Here is a 17,248-nt window from a genome sequence, read left to right on the forward strand (position 1 = left end):
CTCTACATGTCTCTATGGCAGCTCTATGTAGCCGTGGTTTATGTCCTTGCATCTCCTTGGGGATCTTCCCCTCATGGCTTCTTGAGTTCTCTGTACGACTTCTGTGCTGTCGTCGTTGTGATGTGGCAAGTCAGTGCAATTAGGTTTGGTGGTGTTTTGCAATACCGTGTATCTATTGTCACCGCTTTCCTCTCTTTACCTACTTGTATGTAGTACTTGTTTGTCTTTGTGTGTTTGGTGGACAATATTTGTGACTGTGAGTTTGCAAGAGTAACGTGGTGTCGTTATTGGTGCACATGGGTGCATTCTTCACCGTACGTGGCAACTCTGGATGTCTGTTTATGAACTGTTTATGAGTGTGTGCTGTCCTGTCTACCACTCTGTGTGTTTTTATGTCTGTCTATAATATGTATGTATGAGTGTGTTTGAGTAAAAGTGAAGAATGTATCAATATCTGACATTGACTGGTCCTTGTAGGGTAAGATATCTTTATTTATTTTAAGAACCCCACTCACTGCAGTGTACACGTCTTTCCATCCACTCACCTTGAATCACATCATTTTTCCCCCTTCCAAATGGACGTAATCCATTACAATCCAGTAGAGGCCTGTAATGCACACACCCTCTGGAAACAAATGTAGCTTTTAGAAGAAATGTCCTTGGGAGAGCAGACAGGTTTTATGTACTGCACGTGTATAGCCTACACATGCACACACACAGCCTCAGCCATACAATACAGAGCACTGTGATAGCGCTGAGTGCGCCTGCTCTCTAGGAGTTTAGTAATCTGGAGAGACGCAAGCAGATAAACACAGCGATATGACACAGTATTAGATTCCTCCACAGATATGAGATTAAAGGCTTTCATTTCTTCTATCTCTGATCTCTCAACCCTCCTCTCTTCCACTGGTCGTGTCAATGGAGGAATGCTTATGACACATGTACGTCACGCCATACTGCCACATGCCATGATTACACAGCATCACATCAATATGACACGAGAGGGACAGATACACACACTGATATGAGGGAAGGAAGGGGGAGAAGGAGGGAGGGAAGAGGGAGATGAACACACACCAGACGGAGGGTGTGAGAGAATGAGGCGGGGAGCCGGCCATGCAAGGGAAGAAGAGGGGATCTGGAGAGGGAGGAAGAGAGAGAGGGCGGGGGGAACGTGAGTGATGGGAAGGGGGCATGCTGAGTGTAAATCACCATGTTTGGCTTGAGGATCTGATTACTGGATACAATTGACGCATTGACTTCACATGACGATTACAAATGAATAGACAGGGCTGGGATGCATTGCTTTAAATTGACCACATATTACAGACAGAGGGAGAGGGGGATGGAGAGAGAGGGAGGACATGAGAAGGAAAATCAATTGTGCCTCGTAGCGAGTCAGCACAAGCTGACATAAAATGTAATTGCAAAGATGTTCTGCAGTCATTTCCATTTCTTGGAAGATATGAAAACATAGGATAGGACATACATACGCACACACACACACACACGCACGCACGCACGCACGCACGCACAAGCACACACAAGCACAAGCACAATCAAGAACGTTGATCGACCGCCTCTACCCTCAGACAATCAAGTTAAGAAACACACATTGAAGATCATAGATGCACTTATCAATCCATTTCAGAAACTGACTGAAGGGGAGGCGGCGGCTGGAGACGTTACTCTCAGCATTCCGCTCACATATGGCCCACTATATCCAACGTGTCAACAAAGCTGTGAAATTCTAGAACAAAATGGCCGAAGGCCGCAGAACGAAAATAGGAGCATAAACATGCTCAACACTCGCTGACAAGTCGGCGTTGGAACTCAGAGCTGCAGCAAGAGGCTTCACATGTGAAAACATTCTACAAGTAGTATAATATTGGTTTCTTACAGGGGAACGTTGATTCCATGGCATCAGTCTTCCAAATGTCCGCCGTGAACTTACAGAAAAGAGAGTGGGGTCTAAGATGAGAAGGCAACTGAGACAGACAAGGTGAAAAATACATAGATCATTTACCTCTCAGGATATCCCTTAGGTCAGAATGAAATAATATAGAAATATTTCAGGGATCCCTACAAAGGTGGAACTGGTACTGTTCATGTGTATCAGATATGAATCCAATATATATTTATACTTCCTGTTTGACATGAATCAGAGATTTTTTTCAGCACTCGCGTGCGTAATGCATAGCTTTTGTGTGAGGGAGAGGAATGATATCTCAGTGTTAACAGCTTATCTAACACATTGCCTGAGACTGAATACAAATACACACACAGTGTTAGCATTAGGCTGGCGAGACCTCAGCCTGGATACATCAGCCATACATCGCTGAGGGAGAGAGGGAGTGGGGGAAAAGAGCAGCTTACACCACTTCCCACTGGGATCACACACAGCAGGAGATCAAAGGAGAGAGGGAGAGAAATATAGAGTTAAGACCGCAAGGTGAGAAAGAGGTAGAGAGAGAGGTATAGAAAGAGAGAGGTATAGAGAGAGAGAGGTAGAGAGAGGTACAGTTGAAGTCGGAAGTTTACATAAACTTAGGTTGAAGTCATTAAAACTCATTTTTCAACCACTCCACAAATTTCTTGTTAACAAACTATAGTTTTGGCAAGTCGGTTAGGACATCTACTTTGTGCATGACACAAGTAATTTTTCCAAAAATTGTTTACAGACAGATTTTTTCACTTATAATTCACTGTATCACAATTCCAGTGGGTCAGAAGTTAACATACACTAAGTTGACAGTGCCTTTAAACAGCTTGGAAATTTCCAGAAAAGGATGTCATGGCATTAGAAGCTTCTGATAGGCTAATTGACATCATTTGAGTCAATTGGAGGTGGACCTGTGAATGTGTTTCAAGGCCTCCCTTCAAACTCAGTGCCTCTTTGCTTGACATCATGGGAAAATCAAAAGAAATCAGCCAAGACCTCAGAAAGAAATGTATAGACTTCCACAAGTCTGGTTCATCCTTGGGAGCAATTTCCAAATGCCTGAAGGTACCACGTTCATCTGTACAAACAATAGTATGCAAGTATAAACACCATGGGACCACGCCATCATACCGCTTAGGAAGGAGACGCATTTTGTCTCCTAGAGATGAACGTACTTTGGTGCGAAAAGTGCAAATCAATCCCAGAACAACAGCAAAGGACCATGTGAAGATGCTGGAGGAAACAGGTACAAAAATATCTATATCCACAGTAAAATGAGTCCTATATCGACATAACCTGAAAGGCCGCTCAGCAAGGAAGAAGCCACTGCTCCAAAACCTTTTGGAGAAATGTCCTATGGTCTGATGAAACAAAAATAGAACTGTTTGGCCATAATGACTATCGTTATGTTTGGAGGAAAAAGGGGGAGGCTTGCAAGCCGAAGAACACCATCCCAACCGTGAAGCACGGAGGTGGCAGCATCATGTTATGGGGATGCTTTGCTGCAGGAGGGATTGGTGCACTTCACAAAATAGATGGCATCAGTCAGGAAGTTAAAGCTTGGTCGCAAATGCGTCTTCCAAATGGACAATGACCCCAAGCATACTTCCCAAGTTGTGGCAAAATGGCTTAAGGACAACAAAGTCATGGTATTGGAGTGGCCATCACAAAGCCCTGACCTCAATCCTATAGAAAATGTGTGGGCAGAACTGAAAAAGCGTGTGTGAGCAAGGAGGCCTATAAACCTGACTCAGTTACACCATTCTGTCAGGAGGAATGTGCCAAAATTCACCCAACTTATTGTAGGAAGCTTGTGGAAATGCACCTGAAACGTTTGACCCAAATTAAACACTTTAAAGGCAATGCTACCAAATACTAATTGAATGTATGTAAACTTCTGACCCACTATTAATCTGACATTTCACAATCTTAAAATGAAGTGGTGATCCTAACTGACCTAAGACATGGAATTTTTTTGTATCCGACTTCAACTGTATATATATATAAATTCAGTTGAAGTCGGAAGTTTACATACACCTTAGCCAAATACATTTAAACTCAGTTTGTCACAATTCCTGACATTTAATAAAAAAGTAAAAGTAAATAAAAAGTTCCTGTCTTAGGCCAGTTAGGATCACCAATTTATTTTAAGAATGTGAGAGTGTTTGAGTTTTAAATAACCTTTATTGGGTCTGGGAACCCACAACACAATAAACGTCAAACAAAACCATGGTTACACATCAATTAAAAACACAACACCAAATCTTCCTCCACAGTAAATAAACACATAAACAGCCTCTGAATACCCCATATACTCATAAACAGATCAATAATGTTAGCCATTTTGTAATAGGCAAACTCAACCCTCAGTCTCGCTGCCAACATCCCCTCCATCCCCACACAAAACTAAGCAAAATAACTACACCCCTTCGACTGAACCTGTACTTTGGCCCAAATATAAATTGTTGGGAAGAGAAAACCTCTCCCAAAGCTGAGAACCAATTAGTGATCAGGTCAATCATCCCGACCAACCTGGGACACTGTAAGAACAGATGTGCCAGAGTTTCAGACTCAGCACAGAAAGGACACCCTTCCCCAGCAGTAGGATCCAGATGCATATTGGTGGCTATAGCTCGAATTATCCTCCATTGGAGGTCAGCTGTCCTCTTTTCATGAGGTAGAGACCGCCAACAGCCTTTTGGGAAGGCCCCTGGACCAAGCACACCCGCCTACCTCGGCGATTTGTCCCCTTCCGGGGAAGAAGCACGGGACACTTTTACACAGATTTTGTACATGGCCTTCTTTCCCACCGCCGTGAACTCCCCCATCTCCGGGGATTCGAAGGAAAGCAGCATCCCCATGTCCTCCTCTAATTCCCCCACCGCAGCACTAACATTCAGCGCAGGGAACACATCATCCAGACCCTCCGTCCACAGATCAGAATTGGAAGTGTCAGTCACATAATGCCAATGCAGTACTGGCAAGGAATTACAGACCTCAGCTACAACCTTCCTCAGTAGGCGAGATGATCGGATCCCCGCTCTTTCTCCCAGCTCCTCCAACGATCTGCTCCTACTTCGCATCAGATGACCCAGCTTGGTACACCCCACACCTAACAGGCATGAACGTAGGCTGGCTGAACCCAGAGCACGGGACTGGATGGCACTGTTGTAAAAAAGAGGCTCTTCAAAAAAGTCACATCCCTGGTAGCGTGCCGGCGTTACCGGACTTGACAAAAACGGTTGTAGACACCACAGTCACACCTACACCACAGTCACCCCTACAAAATTGCCACCGCAGCACTGAAATTAGTACCATGACTGAGTATATGCTGCCCCTCCCACCACATACCCCAGTCAACCTCATTAGCCTCATCACTATGTGTCTCCTGTAGAAAAACTACATTAAGCCTTTTCTGTTTTATTACTTCTAATACCCAAGCCCTCGTATTCCTGTCCCTTCCCCCATTAATATTGAGAGAACCTACCCATAGTACCTCCATATAGAAAAGACAAAGGAAAAGCAGAAGAAACCACAGAGAAACCAGGCAAAGAGAAAAATAAACCCTACGAGGCATGATCATCATCGTTTTAATTTTCTCTTAACCTTACCACGTTTCCCACTATCTTTTGCTGCTGTGAGCGGTATGATGGCTGCGTGGTCCCATGGTGGTTATACTTGCGTTCTATTGTTTGTACAGATGAACATGGCACCTTCAGGCGTTTGGAAATTACTCCCAAGGATGAACCAGACTTGTGGAGATCTACAACTTTTTTTCTGAGGTCTTGGCTGATCTCTTTTGATTTTTCCATGATGTCAAGCAAAGAGGCACTGAGTTTGAAGGGAGGCCTTGAAACACATTCACAGGTCCACCTCCAACCTCCAAATGATGTCACTTAGTCTTTCAGAAGCTTCTAATGCCATGACATCCTTTTCTGGACATTTACAAGCTGTTTAAAGGCACTGTCAACTTAGTGTATGTTAACTTCTGACCCACTGGAATTGTGACACAGTGAATTATAAGTGAAATAATTTGTCTGTAAACAATTGTTGGAAAAATTACTTGTGTCATGCACAAAGTAGATGTCCTAACCGACTTGCCAAGACTATAGTTCGTTAACAAGAAATTTGTGGAGTGGTTGAAAAACAAGTTTTAATGACTCCAACCTAAGAGTATGTAAACTTTCGACTTCAACTGTACACTCTAAATGTATTTGGCTAAGGTGTATGTAAACTTCCAAATTCAACTGTATAGAGAGAGAGAGATGTATATAGAAAGCTGTAGAAAGAGAGGGGGGAGTGGTATAGAGGTAGAGAGAGATGTATATAGAGAGATGTAAAGAGGTAGAGAGAGAGAAAGAGAGAGAGGGGGAGTGGTATAGAGGTAGAGAGAGATGTATATAGAGAGATGTAGAGAGAGAGATAGGGGAGAGTGGTATAGAGGTAGAGAGAGATGTATATAGAGAGATGTAAAGAGGTAGAGAGAGAGAGAGGGGGGAGTGGTATAGAGGTAGAGAGAGCGAAAGAGAGAGGGGAGAGTGATATAGAGGTAGAGAAAGATGGGATATGCAACGGGCACAGTACATTTAGGCCCTTGGGGAATATTGATTGGAAAGAGAAGTAGAGAGCAGAGGAAAATGTATTCTATGTGGGAAGCAAATATAAGAGTTCTAGGCCTGTCTGATCAAATCTGAGGGACATTAATTTGTGAGAATACACCATACAAAAGGAAATGGGAGAAGATAAACCCGCAGGTCTGTCGAGTCTAAATTGTACACGACATCCCGTACTGTAAGAAAAAGGACATATTGTATCAGTTTAATATAGCAATCTTACTTGAGAATTCACCTCCTACAGAATATGTATCATTGCATATGACTAGTGTGTGGGTGGTGGTGAGTAGGCATACTGTATGGAATTGTTATAATACATGTCCTCAAGGCAGAGATTGCATGCTGGACTACAGTACTAGGCAGCCATGTTACAATCTCCCTTTCTGTCTGATCATGGTGGCAGAGGTGAACACATCGCTGTTACAGAGGCCTCAGAAGTCAGTCAGCATGCAGGGATTGAGCCAGCGTGTGCTCTGCTATGGATAGCTACCAAACTCCTAGTGAGGGGGAGGCTCACCAGTTTGTGCTGTCAGACATTTTTTGACTATCAGACAGTGGAATAGTGAGTAGTTTAGAAGAGTTTGCTGATTTTGAAGAATGACAACCAGACTGTAATAGACATTTCAGTGGGATCTATTCTAACTGAAGAAAAAACAAACATTTCTGTCTCTCTCGCTTCTCTCTCTCTATCTCTCTCTTTCTCTCTCTCTTTCTCTTACTGTTTGTCTTTGTCTCTATCTCTGTCTCTGTCTGTGCTCTCCTTCCCTCCAGGCGGATGCTGTCACCAGTTTCCTCCGTGCGGCCCGTTCAGGGAACCTTGACAAGGCTCTTGAACACATCAAGAATGGAATAGACATCAACACATCAAATCAGGTACGTCAGAGAGTCCTCACACTGCCCAAGGTCACAGTCTGGTACACTGCCTCTGGACCACAGAGTTTGTCTCGTGAAACATTTATTACATTAGACTTTATTAAGATGAAATTATAGATGTATTTTTTATAGATGGCATTATTTGGCTTCGGCCAATCAGATCTATTAACAGTCAAGTCTAGCCTAGATAAACTGTAGTTTCAAGGATCTCTGTGTGTGCGTGTGTGTGTGTGTGTGTGTGTGTGTGTGTGTGTGTGTGTGTGTGTGTGTGTGTGTGTGTGTGTGTGTGTGTGTGTGTGTGTGTGTGTGTGTGTGTGTGTGTGTGTGTGTGTGTGTGTGTGTGTGTGTGTGTGTGTGTGTGTGTGTGTGTGCATGTGGATGCATAACCATGTTCCCACATTGTCCCCTGTGTTCCTGTGTCCTGCCACTCTAGCTGTGTTTACTGCGCACTAATGCCAGTCATTCACAACCTTAATGAGAAAATGTTAATAATTAGCCATACAGCCAGACCCTCACTCGATTCTTCCCTGCTCCTCTCCTATCCTACCCTTTATCTGTTCCATTGCACCTTGTTGCATCATGACAGAAGCTCAACGCTTAAAGGTGTGCTATGCAGAAATCACTTTGCCATTTCCTGGTTGCTAAAATTCTAATAGTTTGCCTAATATCTGTTTATGTGACAAAACAAGCATGTATAGTACAGAGGATCATTGTACCATCTAAACCACTGTGAAATATACTTTCCTTAACCAAAAACACATGCATTTTCAGCTGTTTGAAGCTGGTGTACATAACCGAAAGTAAGACACAAAAATGAAACTTAAGAATGGGAAGCATAGAAATAGTGCAAAGAGTATAGATCTACCGCTTCCTAGACTTGCGTTCAATGAGAATGACAGATCTATAACAAAAAGTTCTATGTCAATTTGGTCAGGTGGCTGAAAAAGTTACATATTGTAGTTTTAAAATAACGTCAAATTCACATGTAAAGAATAGCTGAGGTGCATGCATTTTTTGTTTCTGACTCATCTCAAGTGGCAAGTTTTGTAACACATACGGAACTTATGTGTAACATGTATGCCAGCCGCTTAAGTGGAAGGGACTCAGTTGTTGTATTTTTCATTAGTAGTTTGGTGAATGGAAGGTAGTTCAGTTTGTACACAAGCACTGGCAGGGAGCCCATGCTCTGGCCAGCTCGGGGAATGCACACCCACTCTGTAAGCCTACAGTCTGCTACTGCAACCCCTCAGCACCATTCACAGAAACAACCATGGCACCAAGCTGTCAATATTGTGAAACTAATACCACTATCTCTACACCAAGTAATACTACCACTATAATAATGCCACTACTGGCTAAGGATCAGAGGTAGAGCTATGATACAAATGAGGATGCATGCTTTAGTGTGCCTTCAATGCACATGCTGCATGTGTGTATATGTGGGGATGTGACGTTGTAAAACATGTTTTCTATATGTGTTCAAGTTAGGATTGGGGTTGAAGTAGAGAAAATAGCTATGATAATTGTTGGTACTACTGCTGGTGTTCTAGAAGTCAGAGTTTTATATGTGAAGTCAGTCTGTCAACCTGCCCCTGCCCGATCTACAAACCAGCAGACTCCTGCCAGCTCACACATACACGTGTGTGTGTGTGTGTATGTGCGTATGTGCGTGTGCATGCATGTGTGTGTTGCCCCCGTGTGTGTGTGTGTGTGTATGTGTGTCTCCCCTCAGTGTGTGCATGCACTGCAGATGTAGTGCGTTATTCATATGAATTGGGTGACACTGCAGTATGAGGGCGGGACCAGTGTGGTATACAGTCTCCCTGTGGCTGGCAGAGCAGAGACAGGCCCTGACTGTACTCTTAGTCTGTCTGATTCTGCAGCTATATGCCCTGACAGCCTGAGACAAACCCATGCTGTCTGCTTCCTTTGAGACCCGACTGTTTCAGTCTTAAGGTTGTTTATCTTCAGAAATCTTTTTGTTCTGCTTCGTAACCACTGTGGGTTTTGAGTTTCTCTGCTTGTTATTTTTAGTATATTTACTGTTTAGGAATCCATGTGATGGATGGACTAAAAGGCAGAAATATTCTATTGGGGCTCATTCTGTTGGCTGACGATTTTGTCTGATGGTTATGTGTGGTCAATACTGATCTTCACTGCTGTGTCTGCAGAATGGGCTCAATGGTTTGCATCTGGCCTCGAAAGAAGGCCACGTCAAGATGGTCCTGGGGCTACTACACGCAGGCATTGTCTTGGAGACCACCACTAAGGTACTACTCACACACTACTCACTGCTTACCATGACTCTACTCACATACCACAGATGCATAAGACCTACCTCTGCCTTATGCTTGAGATATTCACCAGCTATAACAGACTGTTTACAGACAGAATCCACTATATACAGTGCCTTCAAAAAGTATTCACACCCCTTGACTTTTTACGCATTTTGTTGTGTTACAGCCTGAATTGTAAATTTATTAAATTGAGATTTTTGTTCACTGTCCTACACACAATGTGGAATTATGTTTACATCTTTTTTTTAAACAAATTCATGAAAAAGTATTCAACCCCCTTTGTTAAGGCAAGTCTAAATAAGTTCACGAGTAAAACTGTGCTTAGCAAGTCACGTATTAAGTTGCATGGACTTGCATGGACTACTCTGTGTGCAATAACAGTGTTTAACATGTTTTTTGAATGACTACCTCAACTCTGTACCCCACACACAATTATCTGTAAGGTACCTGAGTCGAGTAGTGAATTTCAAACACAGACTCAACTATAATGTCTACTTTAAAAACGCAGACATTGAATATCCCTTTGCTCATGGTGAAGTTATTGATTACACTTTGGATGGTGTATCCATACACCCTGTCAATACAAAGATACAGGCATCCTTCCTAACTCATTTACCGGAGAGGAAGGAAACCGGTCAGGGATTTCACCATGAGGCCAATGGTGACTTTTAAACAGTTACAGAGTTTATTGGGCGTGATAGGAGAAAACTGAGGATGGATCAACAACATTGTAGTTACTCCACAATACTAACTGAACTGACAGAGTGAAAAGAAGTAAGCCTGTACAGAATAGAAATATTCCTAAACATGCATCCTGTTTGCAACAAGGCACTAAAGAAATACTGCAAAACAATGTGGCAGAGCAATTCACTTTTTTTCCTGTATACAAAGTGTTGTTTTGGGGAAAATCCAACACATTACTTACCACTCCATATTTTCAAGCATAGTGGTGGCTGCATCATGTTATGGGTATTGCTTGTAATCTTTAAGGACTGTTGAGTTTTTCAGGATAAAAAATAAACGGAATGGAGCTAAGCACAGGCAAAATCCTAGAGGAAAACCTGATTCAGTCTGTTTTCCACCAGACAATGAATTCACCTTTCAGCAGGACAATAACCTAAAACACAAGGCCAAGAGTTGCTTACCAAATGTTCCAGAGTGGCTGAGTTACAGTTTTGACTTAAATCTGCTTGAAAATCTATGGCAAAACCTGAAAATGGTGTCTAGCAATGATCAGCAACCAATTTGACAGAGCTTGTAGAATTTTTTAAAGAATAAAGGTGAAATGTTGCACAATCCAGGTTTGGAAAGATCTTAGAGACTCACCCAGAAAGACTCACAGCTGTAATCGCTGCTAAATGTGATTCTAACATGTATTGAATCAGGGGGTTTATTTTTCGTGAATTGTTTACAGATGTTAGCATTTTTCTTTGTCTTTAAATATTACAGAATATTTTGTGTAGAATGTTAACAAAAATAGGACTGTAAGGGCTGTCGTTCTCCTCTTCCTCGGATGAGGAGAGGAGAGAAGGATCATCAGACCAAAATGCAGCATTCGGGAAATAAGCCATCTTTTATTTGTAATGACGACGATGGCAACACGAAAAACAAAACACTTTCAAAATACAAAACAAGAAAACGACGTAGACGAAAAAACCTGAACATGAACTTACTAAACTAAAACGTAAAACTCACGGACAGGAACAGACTACATCGAAACGAAACGAACAACCGAACAGTCCCGTATGGTGCAAGACATAACACAGATACGGAAGACAATCACCCACAAACAAACAGTGAGAACACCCTACCTAAATATGACTCTTAATTAGAGGAAAACGCAAAACACCTGCCTCTAATTAAGAGCCATACCAGGCAACCCAAAACCAACATAGAAACAGAAAACATAGACTGCCCACCCAAAACACACGCCCTGACCATAAACACATACAAAAACAACATAAAACAGGTCAGGAACGTTACAAGGACAAATCAATCCATTTTAATAAAAACATTTAAATGTGGGAAAATCAAGGGGTGTGAATACTTATTCATCTCATTTGATAGGCCTATAAACGTATGTATCTAACTTAATCTATTCAATATCAATCTATTAAGTCATAAGTCAGTCCCTCCAGAATTCAGCAATTCTGCGATCACAATTTTTTTGCCAAATCAACAATTCTCTGAATATTATGCGAGGGCTTGCAAATTTGACCAATTACCGCTCTTTTTCCCCATAAAACAGTCAAATCATTGCAATATTATCGAATAAAACTGACCCATCACCGCAGTACAAAAAGAGGGCTTGTAACTTCAACTAATCACCGCAGATTTACCGCATAATATGGTTGAATCAATCGACATGCCAACAAACCTTTTCCTTTCTCAGCGCATTTTCACAACAAAATGTCAGAATTGCCACAGCAAAATCAAGCCTTTTGCCCGCAAATATCCCGAAAAATCCCCACAAAATTCTAGAGGGACTGAAAAGTCATAACTCATTATTTCTGAGCGCTGTATCCTTATCAAAGCTTTGTAAGTAGAGATTTGGGTCATAAGGCTGAACTCAGACTGCTCTCTGCTCTGTCTCTCTCTCTCTGTGTGTGTTTGTGTGTCACCTCCAGAAAGGGAACACTGCCCTCCATATCGCTGCGTTGGCAGGCCAGGAGAAAGTGGTGGCTGAGCTCGTCAACTATGGAGCCAACGTCAATTCCCAGTCCCAGGTGAGTCATCAATGACATTATACTGCTTCTTACTGTTATCTGGGGGGGGGGGGGGGGTGTTGGTAACTAGGGCTGTTACGGTGACCATGTGACCATATTACATATTACTGCCACACCGGCGGTCATGAGTCATGACCACCGCAAATTCCACGCGACCGTTTAGTCATGGTAATTAGTCTTCTCCAAGCTCTGATGCTGCTGATTGATGGTCATTAGTAGCCTACCAAACTTCATAACTGCCTGGTACTCAGCACTCTATTGTCTCTCTAATCACTCTGACATCAATGCAAATGTCTTGAAAATCTAATCAAACACTTCATGAGAGCCCATGAGCTCATGTTGCGCAACATTTCTATAGGCTATGTAATTGCGTGAGAAAACACTGTTTTGATGGCCTCTATTTAAAAGAGGAGGGTCCCATCAGCTTTCTATAGACTAGGACTACTATATTTCATTCTCAACTTTCCAAATATTAAGCACATTGCTTCGCTTTACAACAGGAGTATATCCTACCTGGCTGGCATAAAAATGAACCATAGGAAAAGTGTCCTCCATTCGCTACAGATGACACGTATTTTTTTCCCCCCTGTTCCAAGACATTTGCATGATAATGGTCGATTCTAAATCAAAACTAATTTCACACATATAATTTAGTATTTGTAAATACAAGATTACATTAAGAATAGTCTGATGGGTGACAATATTAGTGTATCACTTGTGAATTCTGTATTATTATTTGTGAATGATGCTCAGCATGTGCAGTAAGAAAAGAAACAGCGCATTCCTTTTTTGTGTGCAACTTTTTTCAAATCATAGTCACACACCTCACGTAGCTTAGCCCATAGGCCAATATGTTTTGATAAGGTTTGTATCACAACTAAAGTAGCCAAATAACTTCTTAAAATTAAGCACATTAATTATTTTTACAACCGTTGTAGAGCCTAAGTGGCATACATAGGCGGGGAGTGAGTTTCAAAAATGCACCTTTATAATAAAGCATTACTTGCATAATCTCAATTGCAGTCCTTTTTGAGAGTAGTGTTTTCCCGCTAACTGATTGCATTTTGCAAAATTGTGCGCATTTCTGCGCTTAGAATGTGAAGAAATAGCCTAATAGTTTATTAACATTTTAAGCTAAAGTTTCTGATCTGTTGCATCAACCTCATTGCTATTGAAAGGTTTTTTGATGCGAGTATGTTTGATTATTATTTTCTCGCACAGAAAGACAAGTTCACCAATAGAATAGGTCAACTTTTGTACTATGCGGGATAGTAGATTGACATAGGCTAGTGCTTTTGCTGTTTGTTAGGCCTACTCATCTACTCATGTTGGTTGATGAAAAGTACATGTGGACAGTACCTCTAACATCTTCACTATGCGTCTCAGAATTCACTAAGAGGGATGCGAGCAGTTGCGTCCCTGATGTGTCTGTCTTCACTTGTAGCCTACTTTGGAGTTGAGATGCCTGTGAGAAGAACCTGATCACATGAGGGGCATTGGCTAATAAGAATTGAGATATCTGAGAGAGCCATGTGAGTGAAAGTTGGAGAGCACACCGATTGGCAGCCAGGATAAGGGAATTATAATTATTACATTCAGCGCAAAGGCACAACGGCCACTTTGGCCGCAAAAGGCATGGATTTTTTAGGGGGCATTACGGCTACCGGGAAATTTGAGGCCTGATGAAAATATTATGAAGCTCTTGTCAAATTGTGAATGAGAGCCTGTCGGAAGTGTGTGCAGCCTGCACAAAAAACAAAGCAGAGCTCATGCCTTTCATGCGACTTTTTTCAAATCATCATTAGAGTCGCATCATGCAGCCAGCCTTAGAATATATTACAAATAAAATAATAGCCCAAAGTTTGTATTACAACTAAAGTTGCATAAATAATTCTAAATTAAGCATATAGGAGGACCTGTTTCTTTGTTAACCACTCAGCACAGAGTAGCTGCATGTGCAGCTTTCTATTTTATTCAGCTGTTCAATTGTATTCTTCATACAATAAAATAATGTCACGGAATTCTAAGCTTATCTTGTCTGCTAATTAAACTAGCGTAGCCCACAGCCATATGGCATAGCCAGATCTAGGCCTAACATAAGGACAACTCAGAGTATGCTATTATATTCTTCTGAAATAGACTACATTTTCAGTTTGACCTGTCTAAAATAAATAATTGATTGATTTTACTTCACTTCATTCCTAAAGAAAATAGTGTACTTTATACTCCATACATTTTGACTGATACCCAAAAGTACTCGTTACATTTTGAATGCATAGCAAGGCAGGAAAATTGTCTAATTCACACACTTATCAAGAGAACATCCCTGGTCGTCCCTACTGCCTCTGATCTGGCGAACTCACTAAGCACAAGCTTTGTTTGTAAATGATGTCTAAGTGTTGGAGTGTGCCACTGGCTATCAGTAAATAGAAATTACAAAACATTTGCCATCTGGTTTGCTTAATATACCTTTCTAGGACACACGTTCCGCTAGCGGAACCCCTCGACAACAGTCCGCTGAAAAGGCAGCGCGGGAAATTCAAAAATATTTTTTGGAAATATGTAACTTTCCCACATTAACAAGTCCAATACAGCAAATGAAAGATAAACATCCTGTTAATCTACCCATCGTGTCCATTTAAAAAAATGCTTTACAGCGAAAACACAACATATGATTATGTTAGATCACCGCCAAGTCCAAAAAACACACAGCCATTTTCCCAGCCAAAGATAGGAATCACAAAAAGCAGAAATAGAGATAAAATGAATCACTAACCTTTGATGATCTTCATCAGATGACACTCATAGGACATCATGTTACACAATACATGTATGTTTTGTTCGATAATGTGCATATTTATATCCAAAAATCTCAGTTTACATTGGCGCCATGTTCAGAAATGCCTCCAAAATATCCGGAGAAATTGCAGAGAGCCACATCAAATAACAGAAATACTCATCATAAACTTTGATGAAAGATACATGTTTTACATAGAATTAAAGATACACTTGTTCTTAATGCAACCGCTGTGTCAGATTTCAAAAACACTTTACGGAAAAAGCAAACCATCCAATAATCTGAGATGTCGCTCAGATAGAAACAACATTTCTCCGCCATGTTGGAGTCAACAGAAATACAAAATGACATTATAAATATTCCCTTACCTTTGATGATCTTCATCAGAATGCACTCCCAGGAATCCTAGTTCCACAATACATTTTTGTTTTGTTCAATAATGTCCATTATTTATGTCCAAGTAGCTACTTTTGTTAGCACGTTTAGTACACATATCCAAACGCTCATGCAGGTCCAGGCGAACTTCGGACGAAAACTTAAAAAACGTATATTACAGGTCGAATAAACTTGTCAAACTAAGTATAGAATCAATCTTTAGGATGTTGTTATCATAAATATTCAATAACGTTCCAACCGGAGAATTCTATTTCTTCTATAGAATGTGTCTATTGAAGTAATGGAACGCAAGTCGATATCATGTGGAATGCGCGTGACCAGGACCTGGCTCTCTGCCAGACCACTGACTCAAACAGCTCCCATCCGACTCAACATCACAGTAGAAGCTTCATTCAATGTTCTACAGAGAGTTGACATCTAGTGGAAGCCGTAGGAAGTGCAAACAGATCCATATCCCACTGGGATTTCAATAGGCGATGAGTAGAAAATCGACCAGCCTCAGAATTCCCACTTCCTGTTTGGATTTTTTATCAGGTTTTTGCCTGCCATATGAGTTCTGTTTTACTCACCGACATCATTTAAACAGTTTTAGTAACTTCAGAGTGTTTTCTATCCAATAATAATAATACACGCTATTCATCCAAAGTGAAAATGCTGCCCCCTATCCCTAAAAAGTTATTAATATAAGGAATTAAAAATTATTTATACTTTTACTTTTACTTTTGATACTTAAGTATATTTTAGCAATTCAATTTACTTTTGATACTTCCAAGTGTATTTGAAACCAAATACTTTTATACTTTTACTCAAGTAGTATTTTACTGGGTGACTTTCACTTTCTTTTAAGGTATCTTTACTTTTAGTACAAAAGTACAAAAAAGTATGAATGTATTTACTTGTAAGTCGCTCTGGATAAGAGCGTCTGCTAAATGACTTAAATGTAATGTAAATGTTTTACTCAAGTATGACAATTGTGTACTTTTTCCACCACCAGTGGCTTGTAGGATATGCATGGAAGCCAGGAGATGCTAAACATGTTTATGTTAATTAACGGTCAATTACTGTGAGACTGGGAATTATTTTCTTGACAATCGCCGGCTGACAAAATTTCATGACCGCCAAAGCCCTACTGGTAACCATGCATCATGTACCTCTTCTTTACAGAAAGGCTTCAGTCCCCTCTACATGGCTGCACAAGAGAACCACTTAGAGGTAGTTAAGTTCCTGTTAGAGAATGGAGCCAATCAGAGCCTTCCAACAGAGGTGAGTACAGGCCTACAGAGTCATGCCTTCTCAGATTTGTATTGGATTTAGTCCACTAGACAAATGTTACCATAACTTTCTCTCCTCTTTCCATTACAGTAATCTCAATTTACAATGTATCACATTTTTCTTTCCGCTTGTCCTCCGCCCCTATCTTCATTTTCTTCCACTCTCTCTTCCTCTCCCTCTACTTACCCTCTACTTACTCTTCTCTCAACCCTTCCATTATCACTTGGCTTGTCTCCCTTTTCCTCCCACTCCCTTGCACCCTATCGTTGACATTCCTTACCTCCTTCTCCCTCCTCTCCTCCTCTTTCTCCCTCGCTACCTCTCCCTCTGTC

At 41.2% G+C, this 17,248-nt stretch overlaps 1 protein-coding gene across 12 annotated transcripts in view; it reads left to right on the forward strand.

The window, feature by feature from the left end:
* The window catches only part of LOC129863887 (ankyrin-1-like), a 79,672-nt gene that overhangs the window by 33,056 nt on the left and 29,368 nt on the right, over window positions 1-17,248 (forward strand). For all 12 annotated transcript variants that reach the window (XM_055936266.1, XM_055936270.1, XM_055936268.1 and 9 more), the window contains 4 exons: window positions 7,327-7,428; window positions 9,600-9,698; window positions 12,353-12,451; window positions 16,809-16,907. In XM_055936266.1, the coding sequence (XP_055792241.1) occupies window positions 7,327-7,428; window positions 9,600-9,698; window positions 12,353-12,451; window positions 16,809-16,907 (399 nt within the window). The remainder of the gene's footprint in view (window positions 1-7,326; window positions 7,429-9,599; window positions 9,699-12,352; window positions 12,452-16,808; window positions 16,908-17,248) is intronic.

The sequence above is a fragment of the Salvelinus fontinalis genome, chromosome 10 (genome assembly GCF_029448725.1).
Source record: "Salvelinus fontinalis isolate EN_2023a chromosome 10, ASM2944872v1, whole genome shotgun sequence".
Lineage (NCBI taxonomy): Eukaryota > Metazoa > Chordata > Actinopteri > Salmoniformes > Salmonidae > Salvelinus > Salvelinus fontinalis.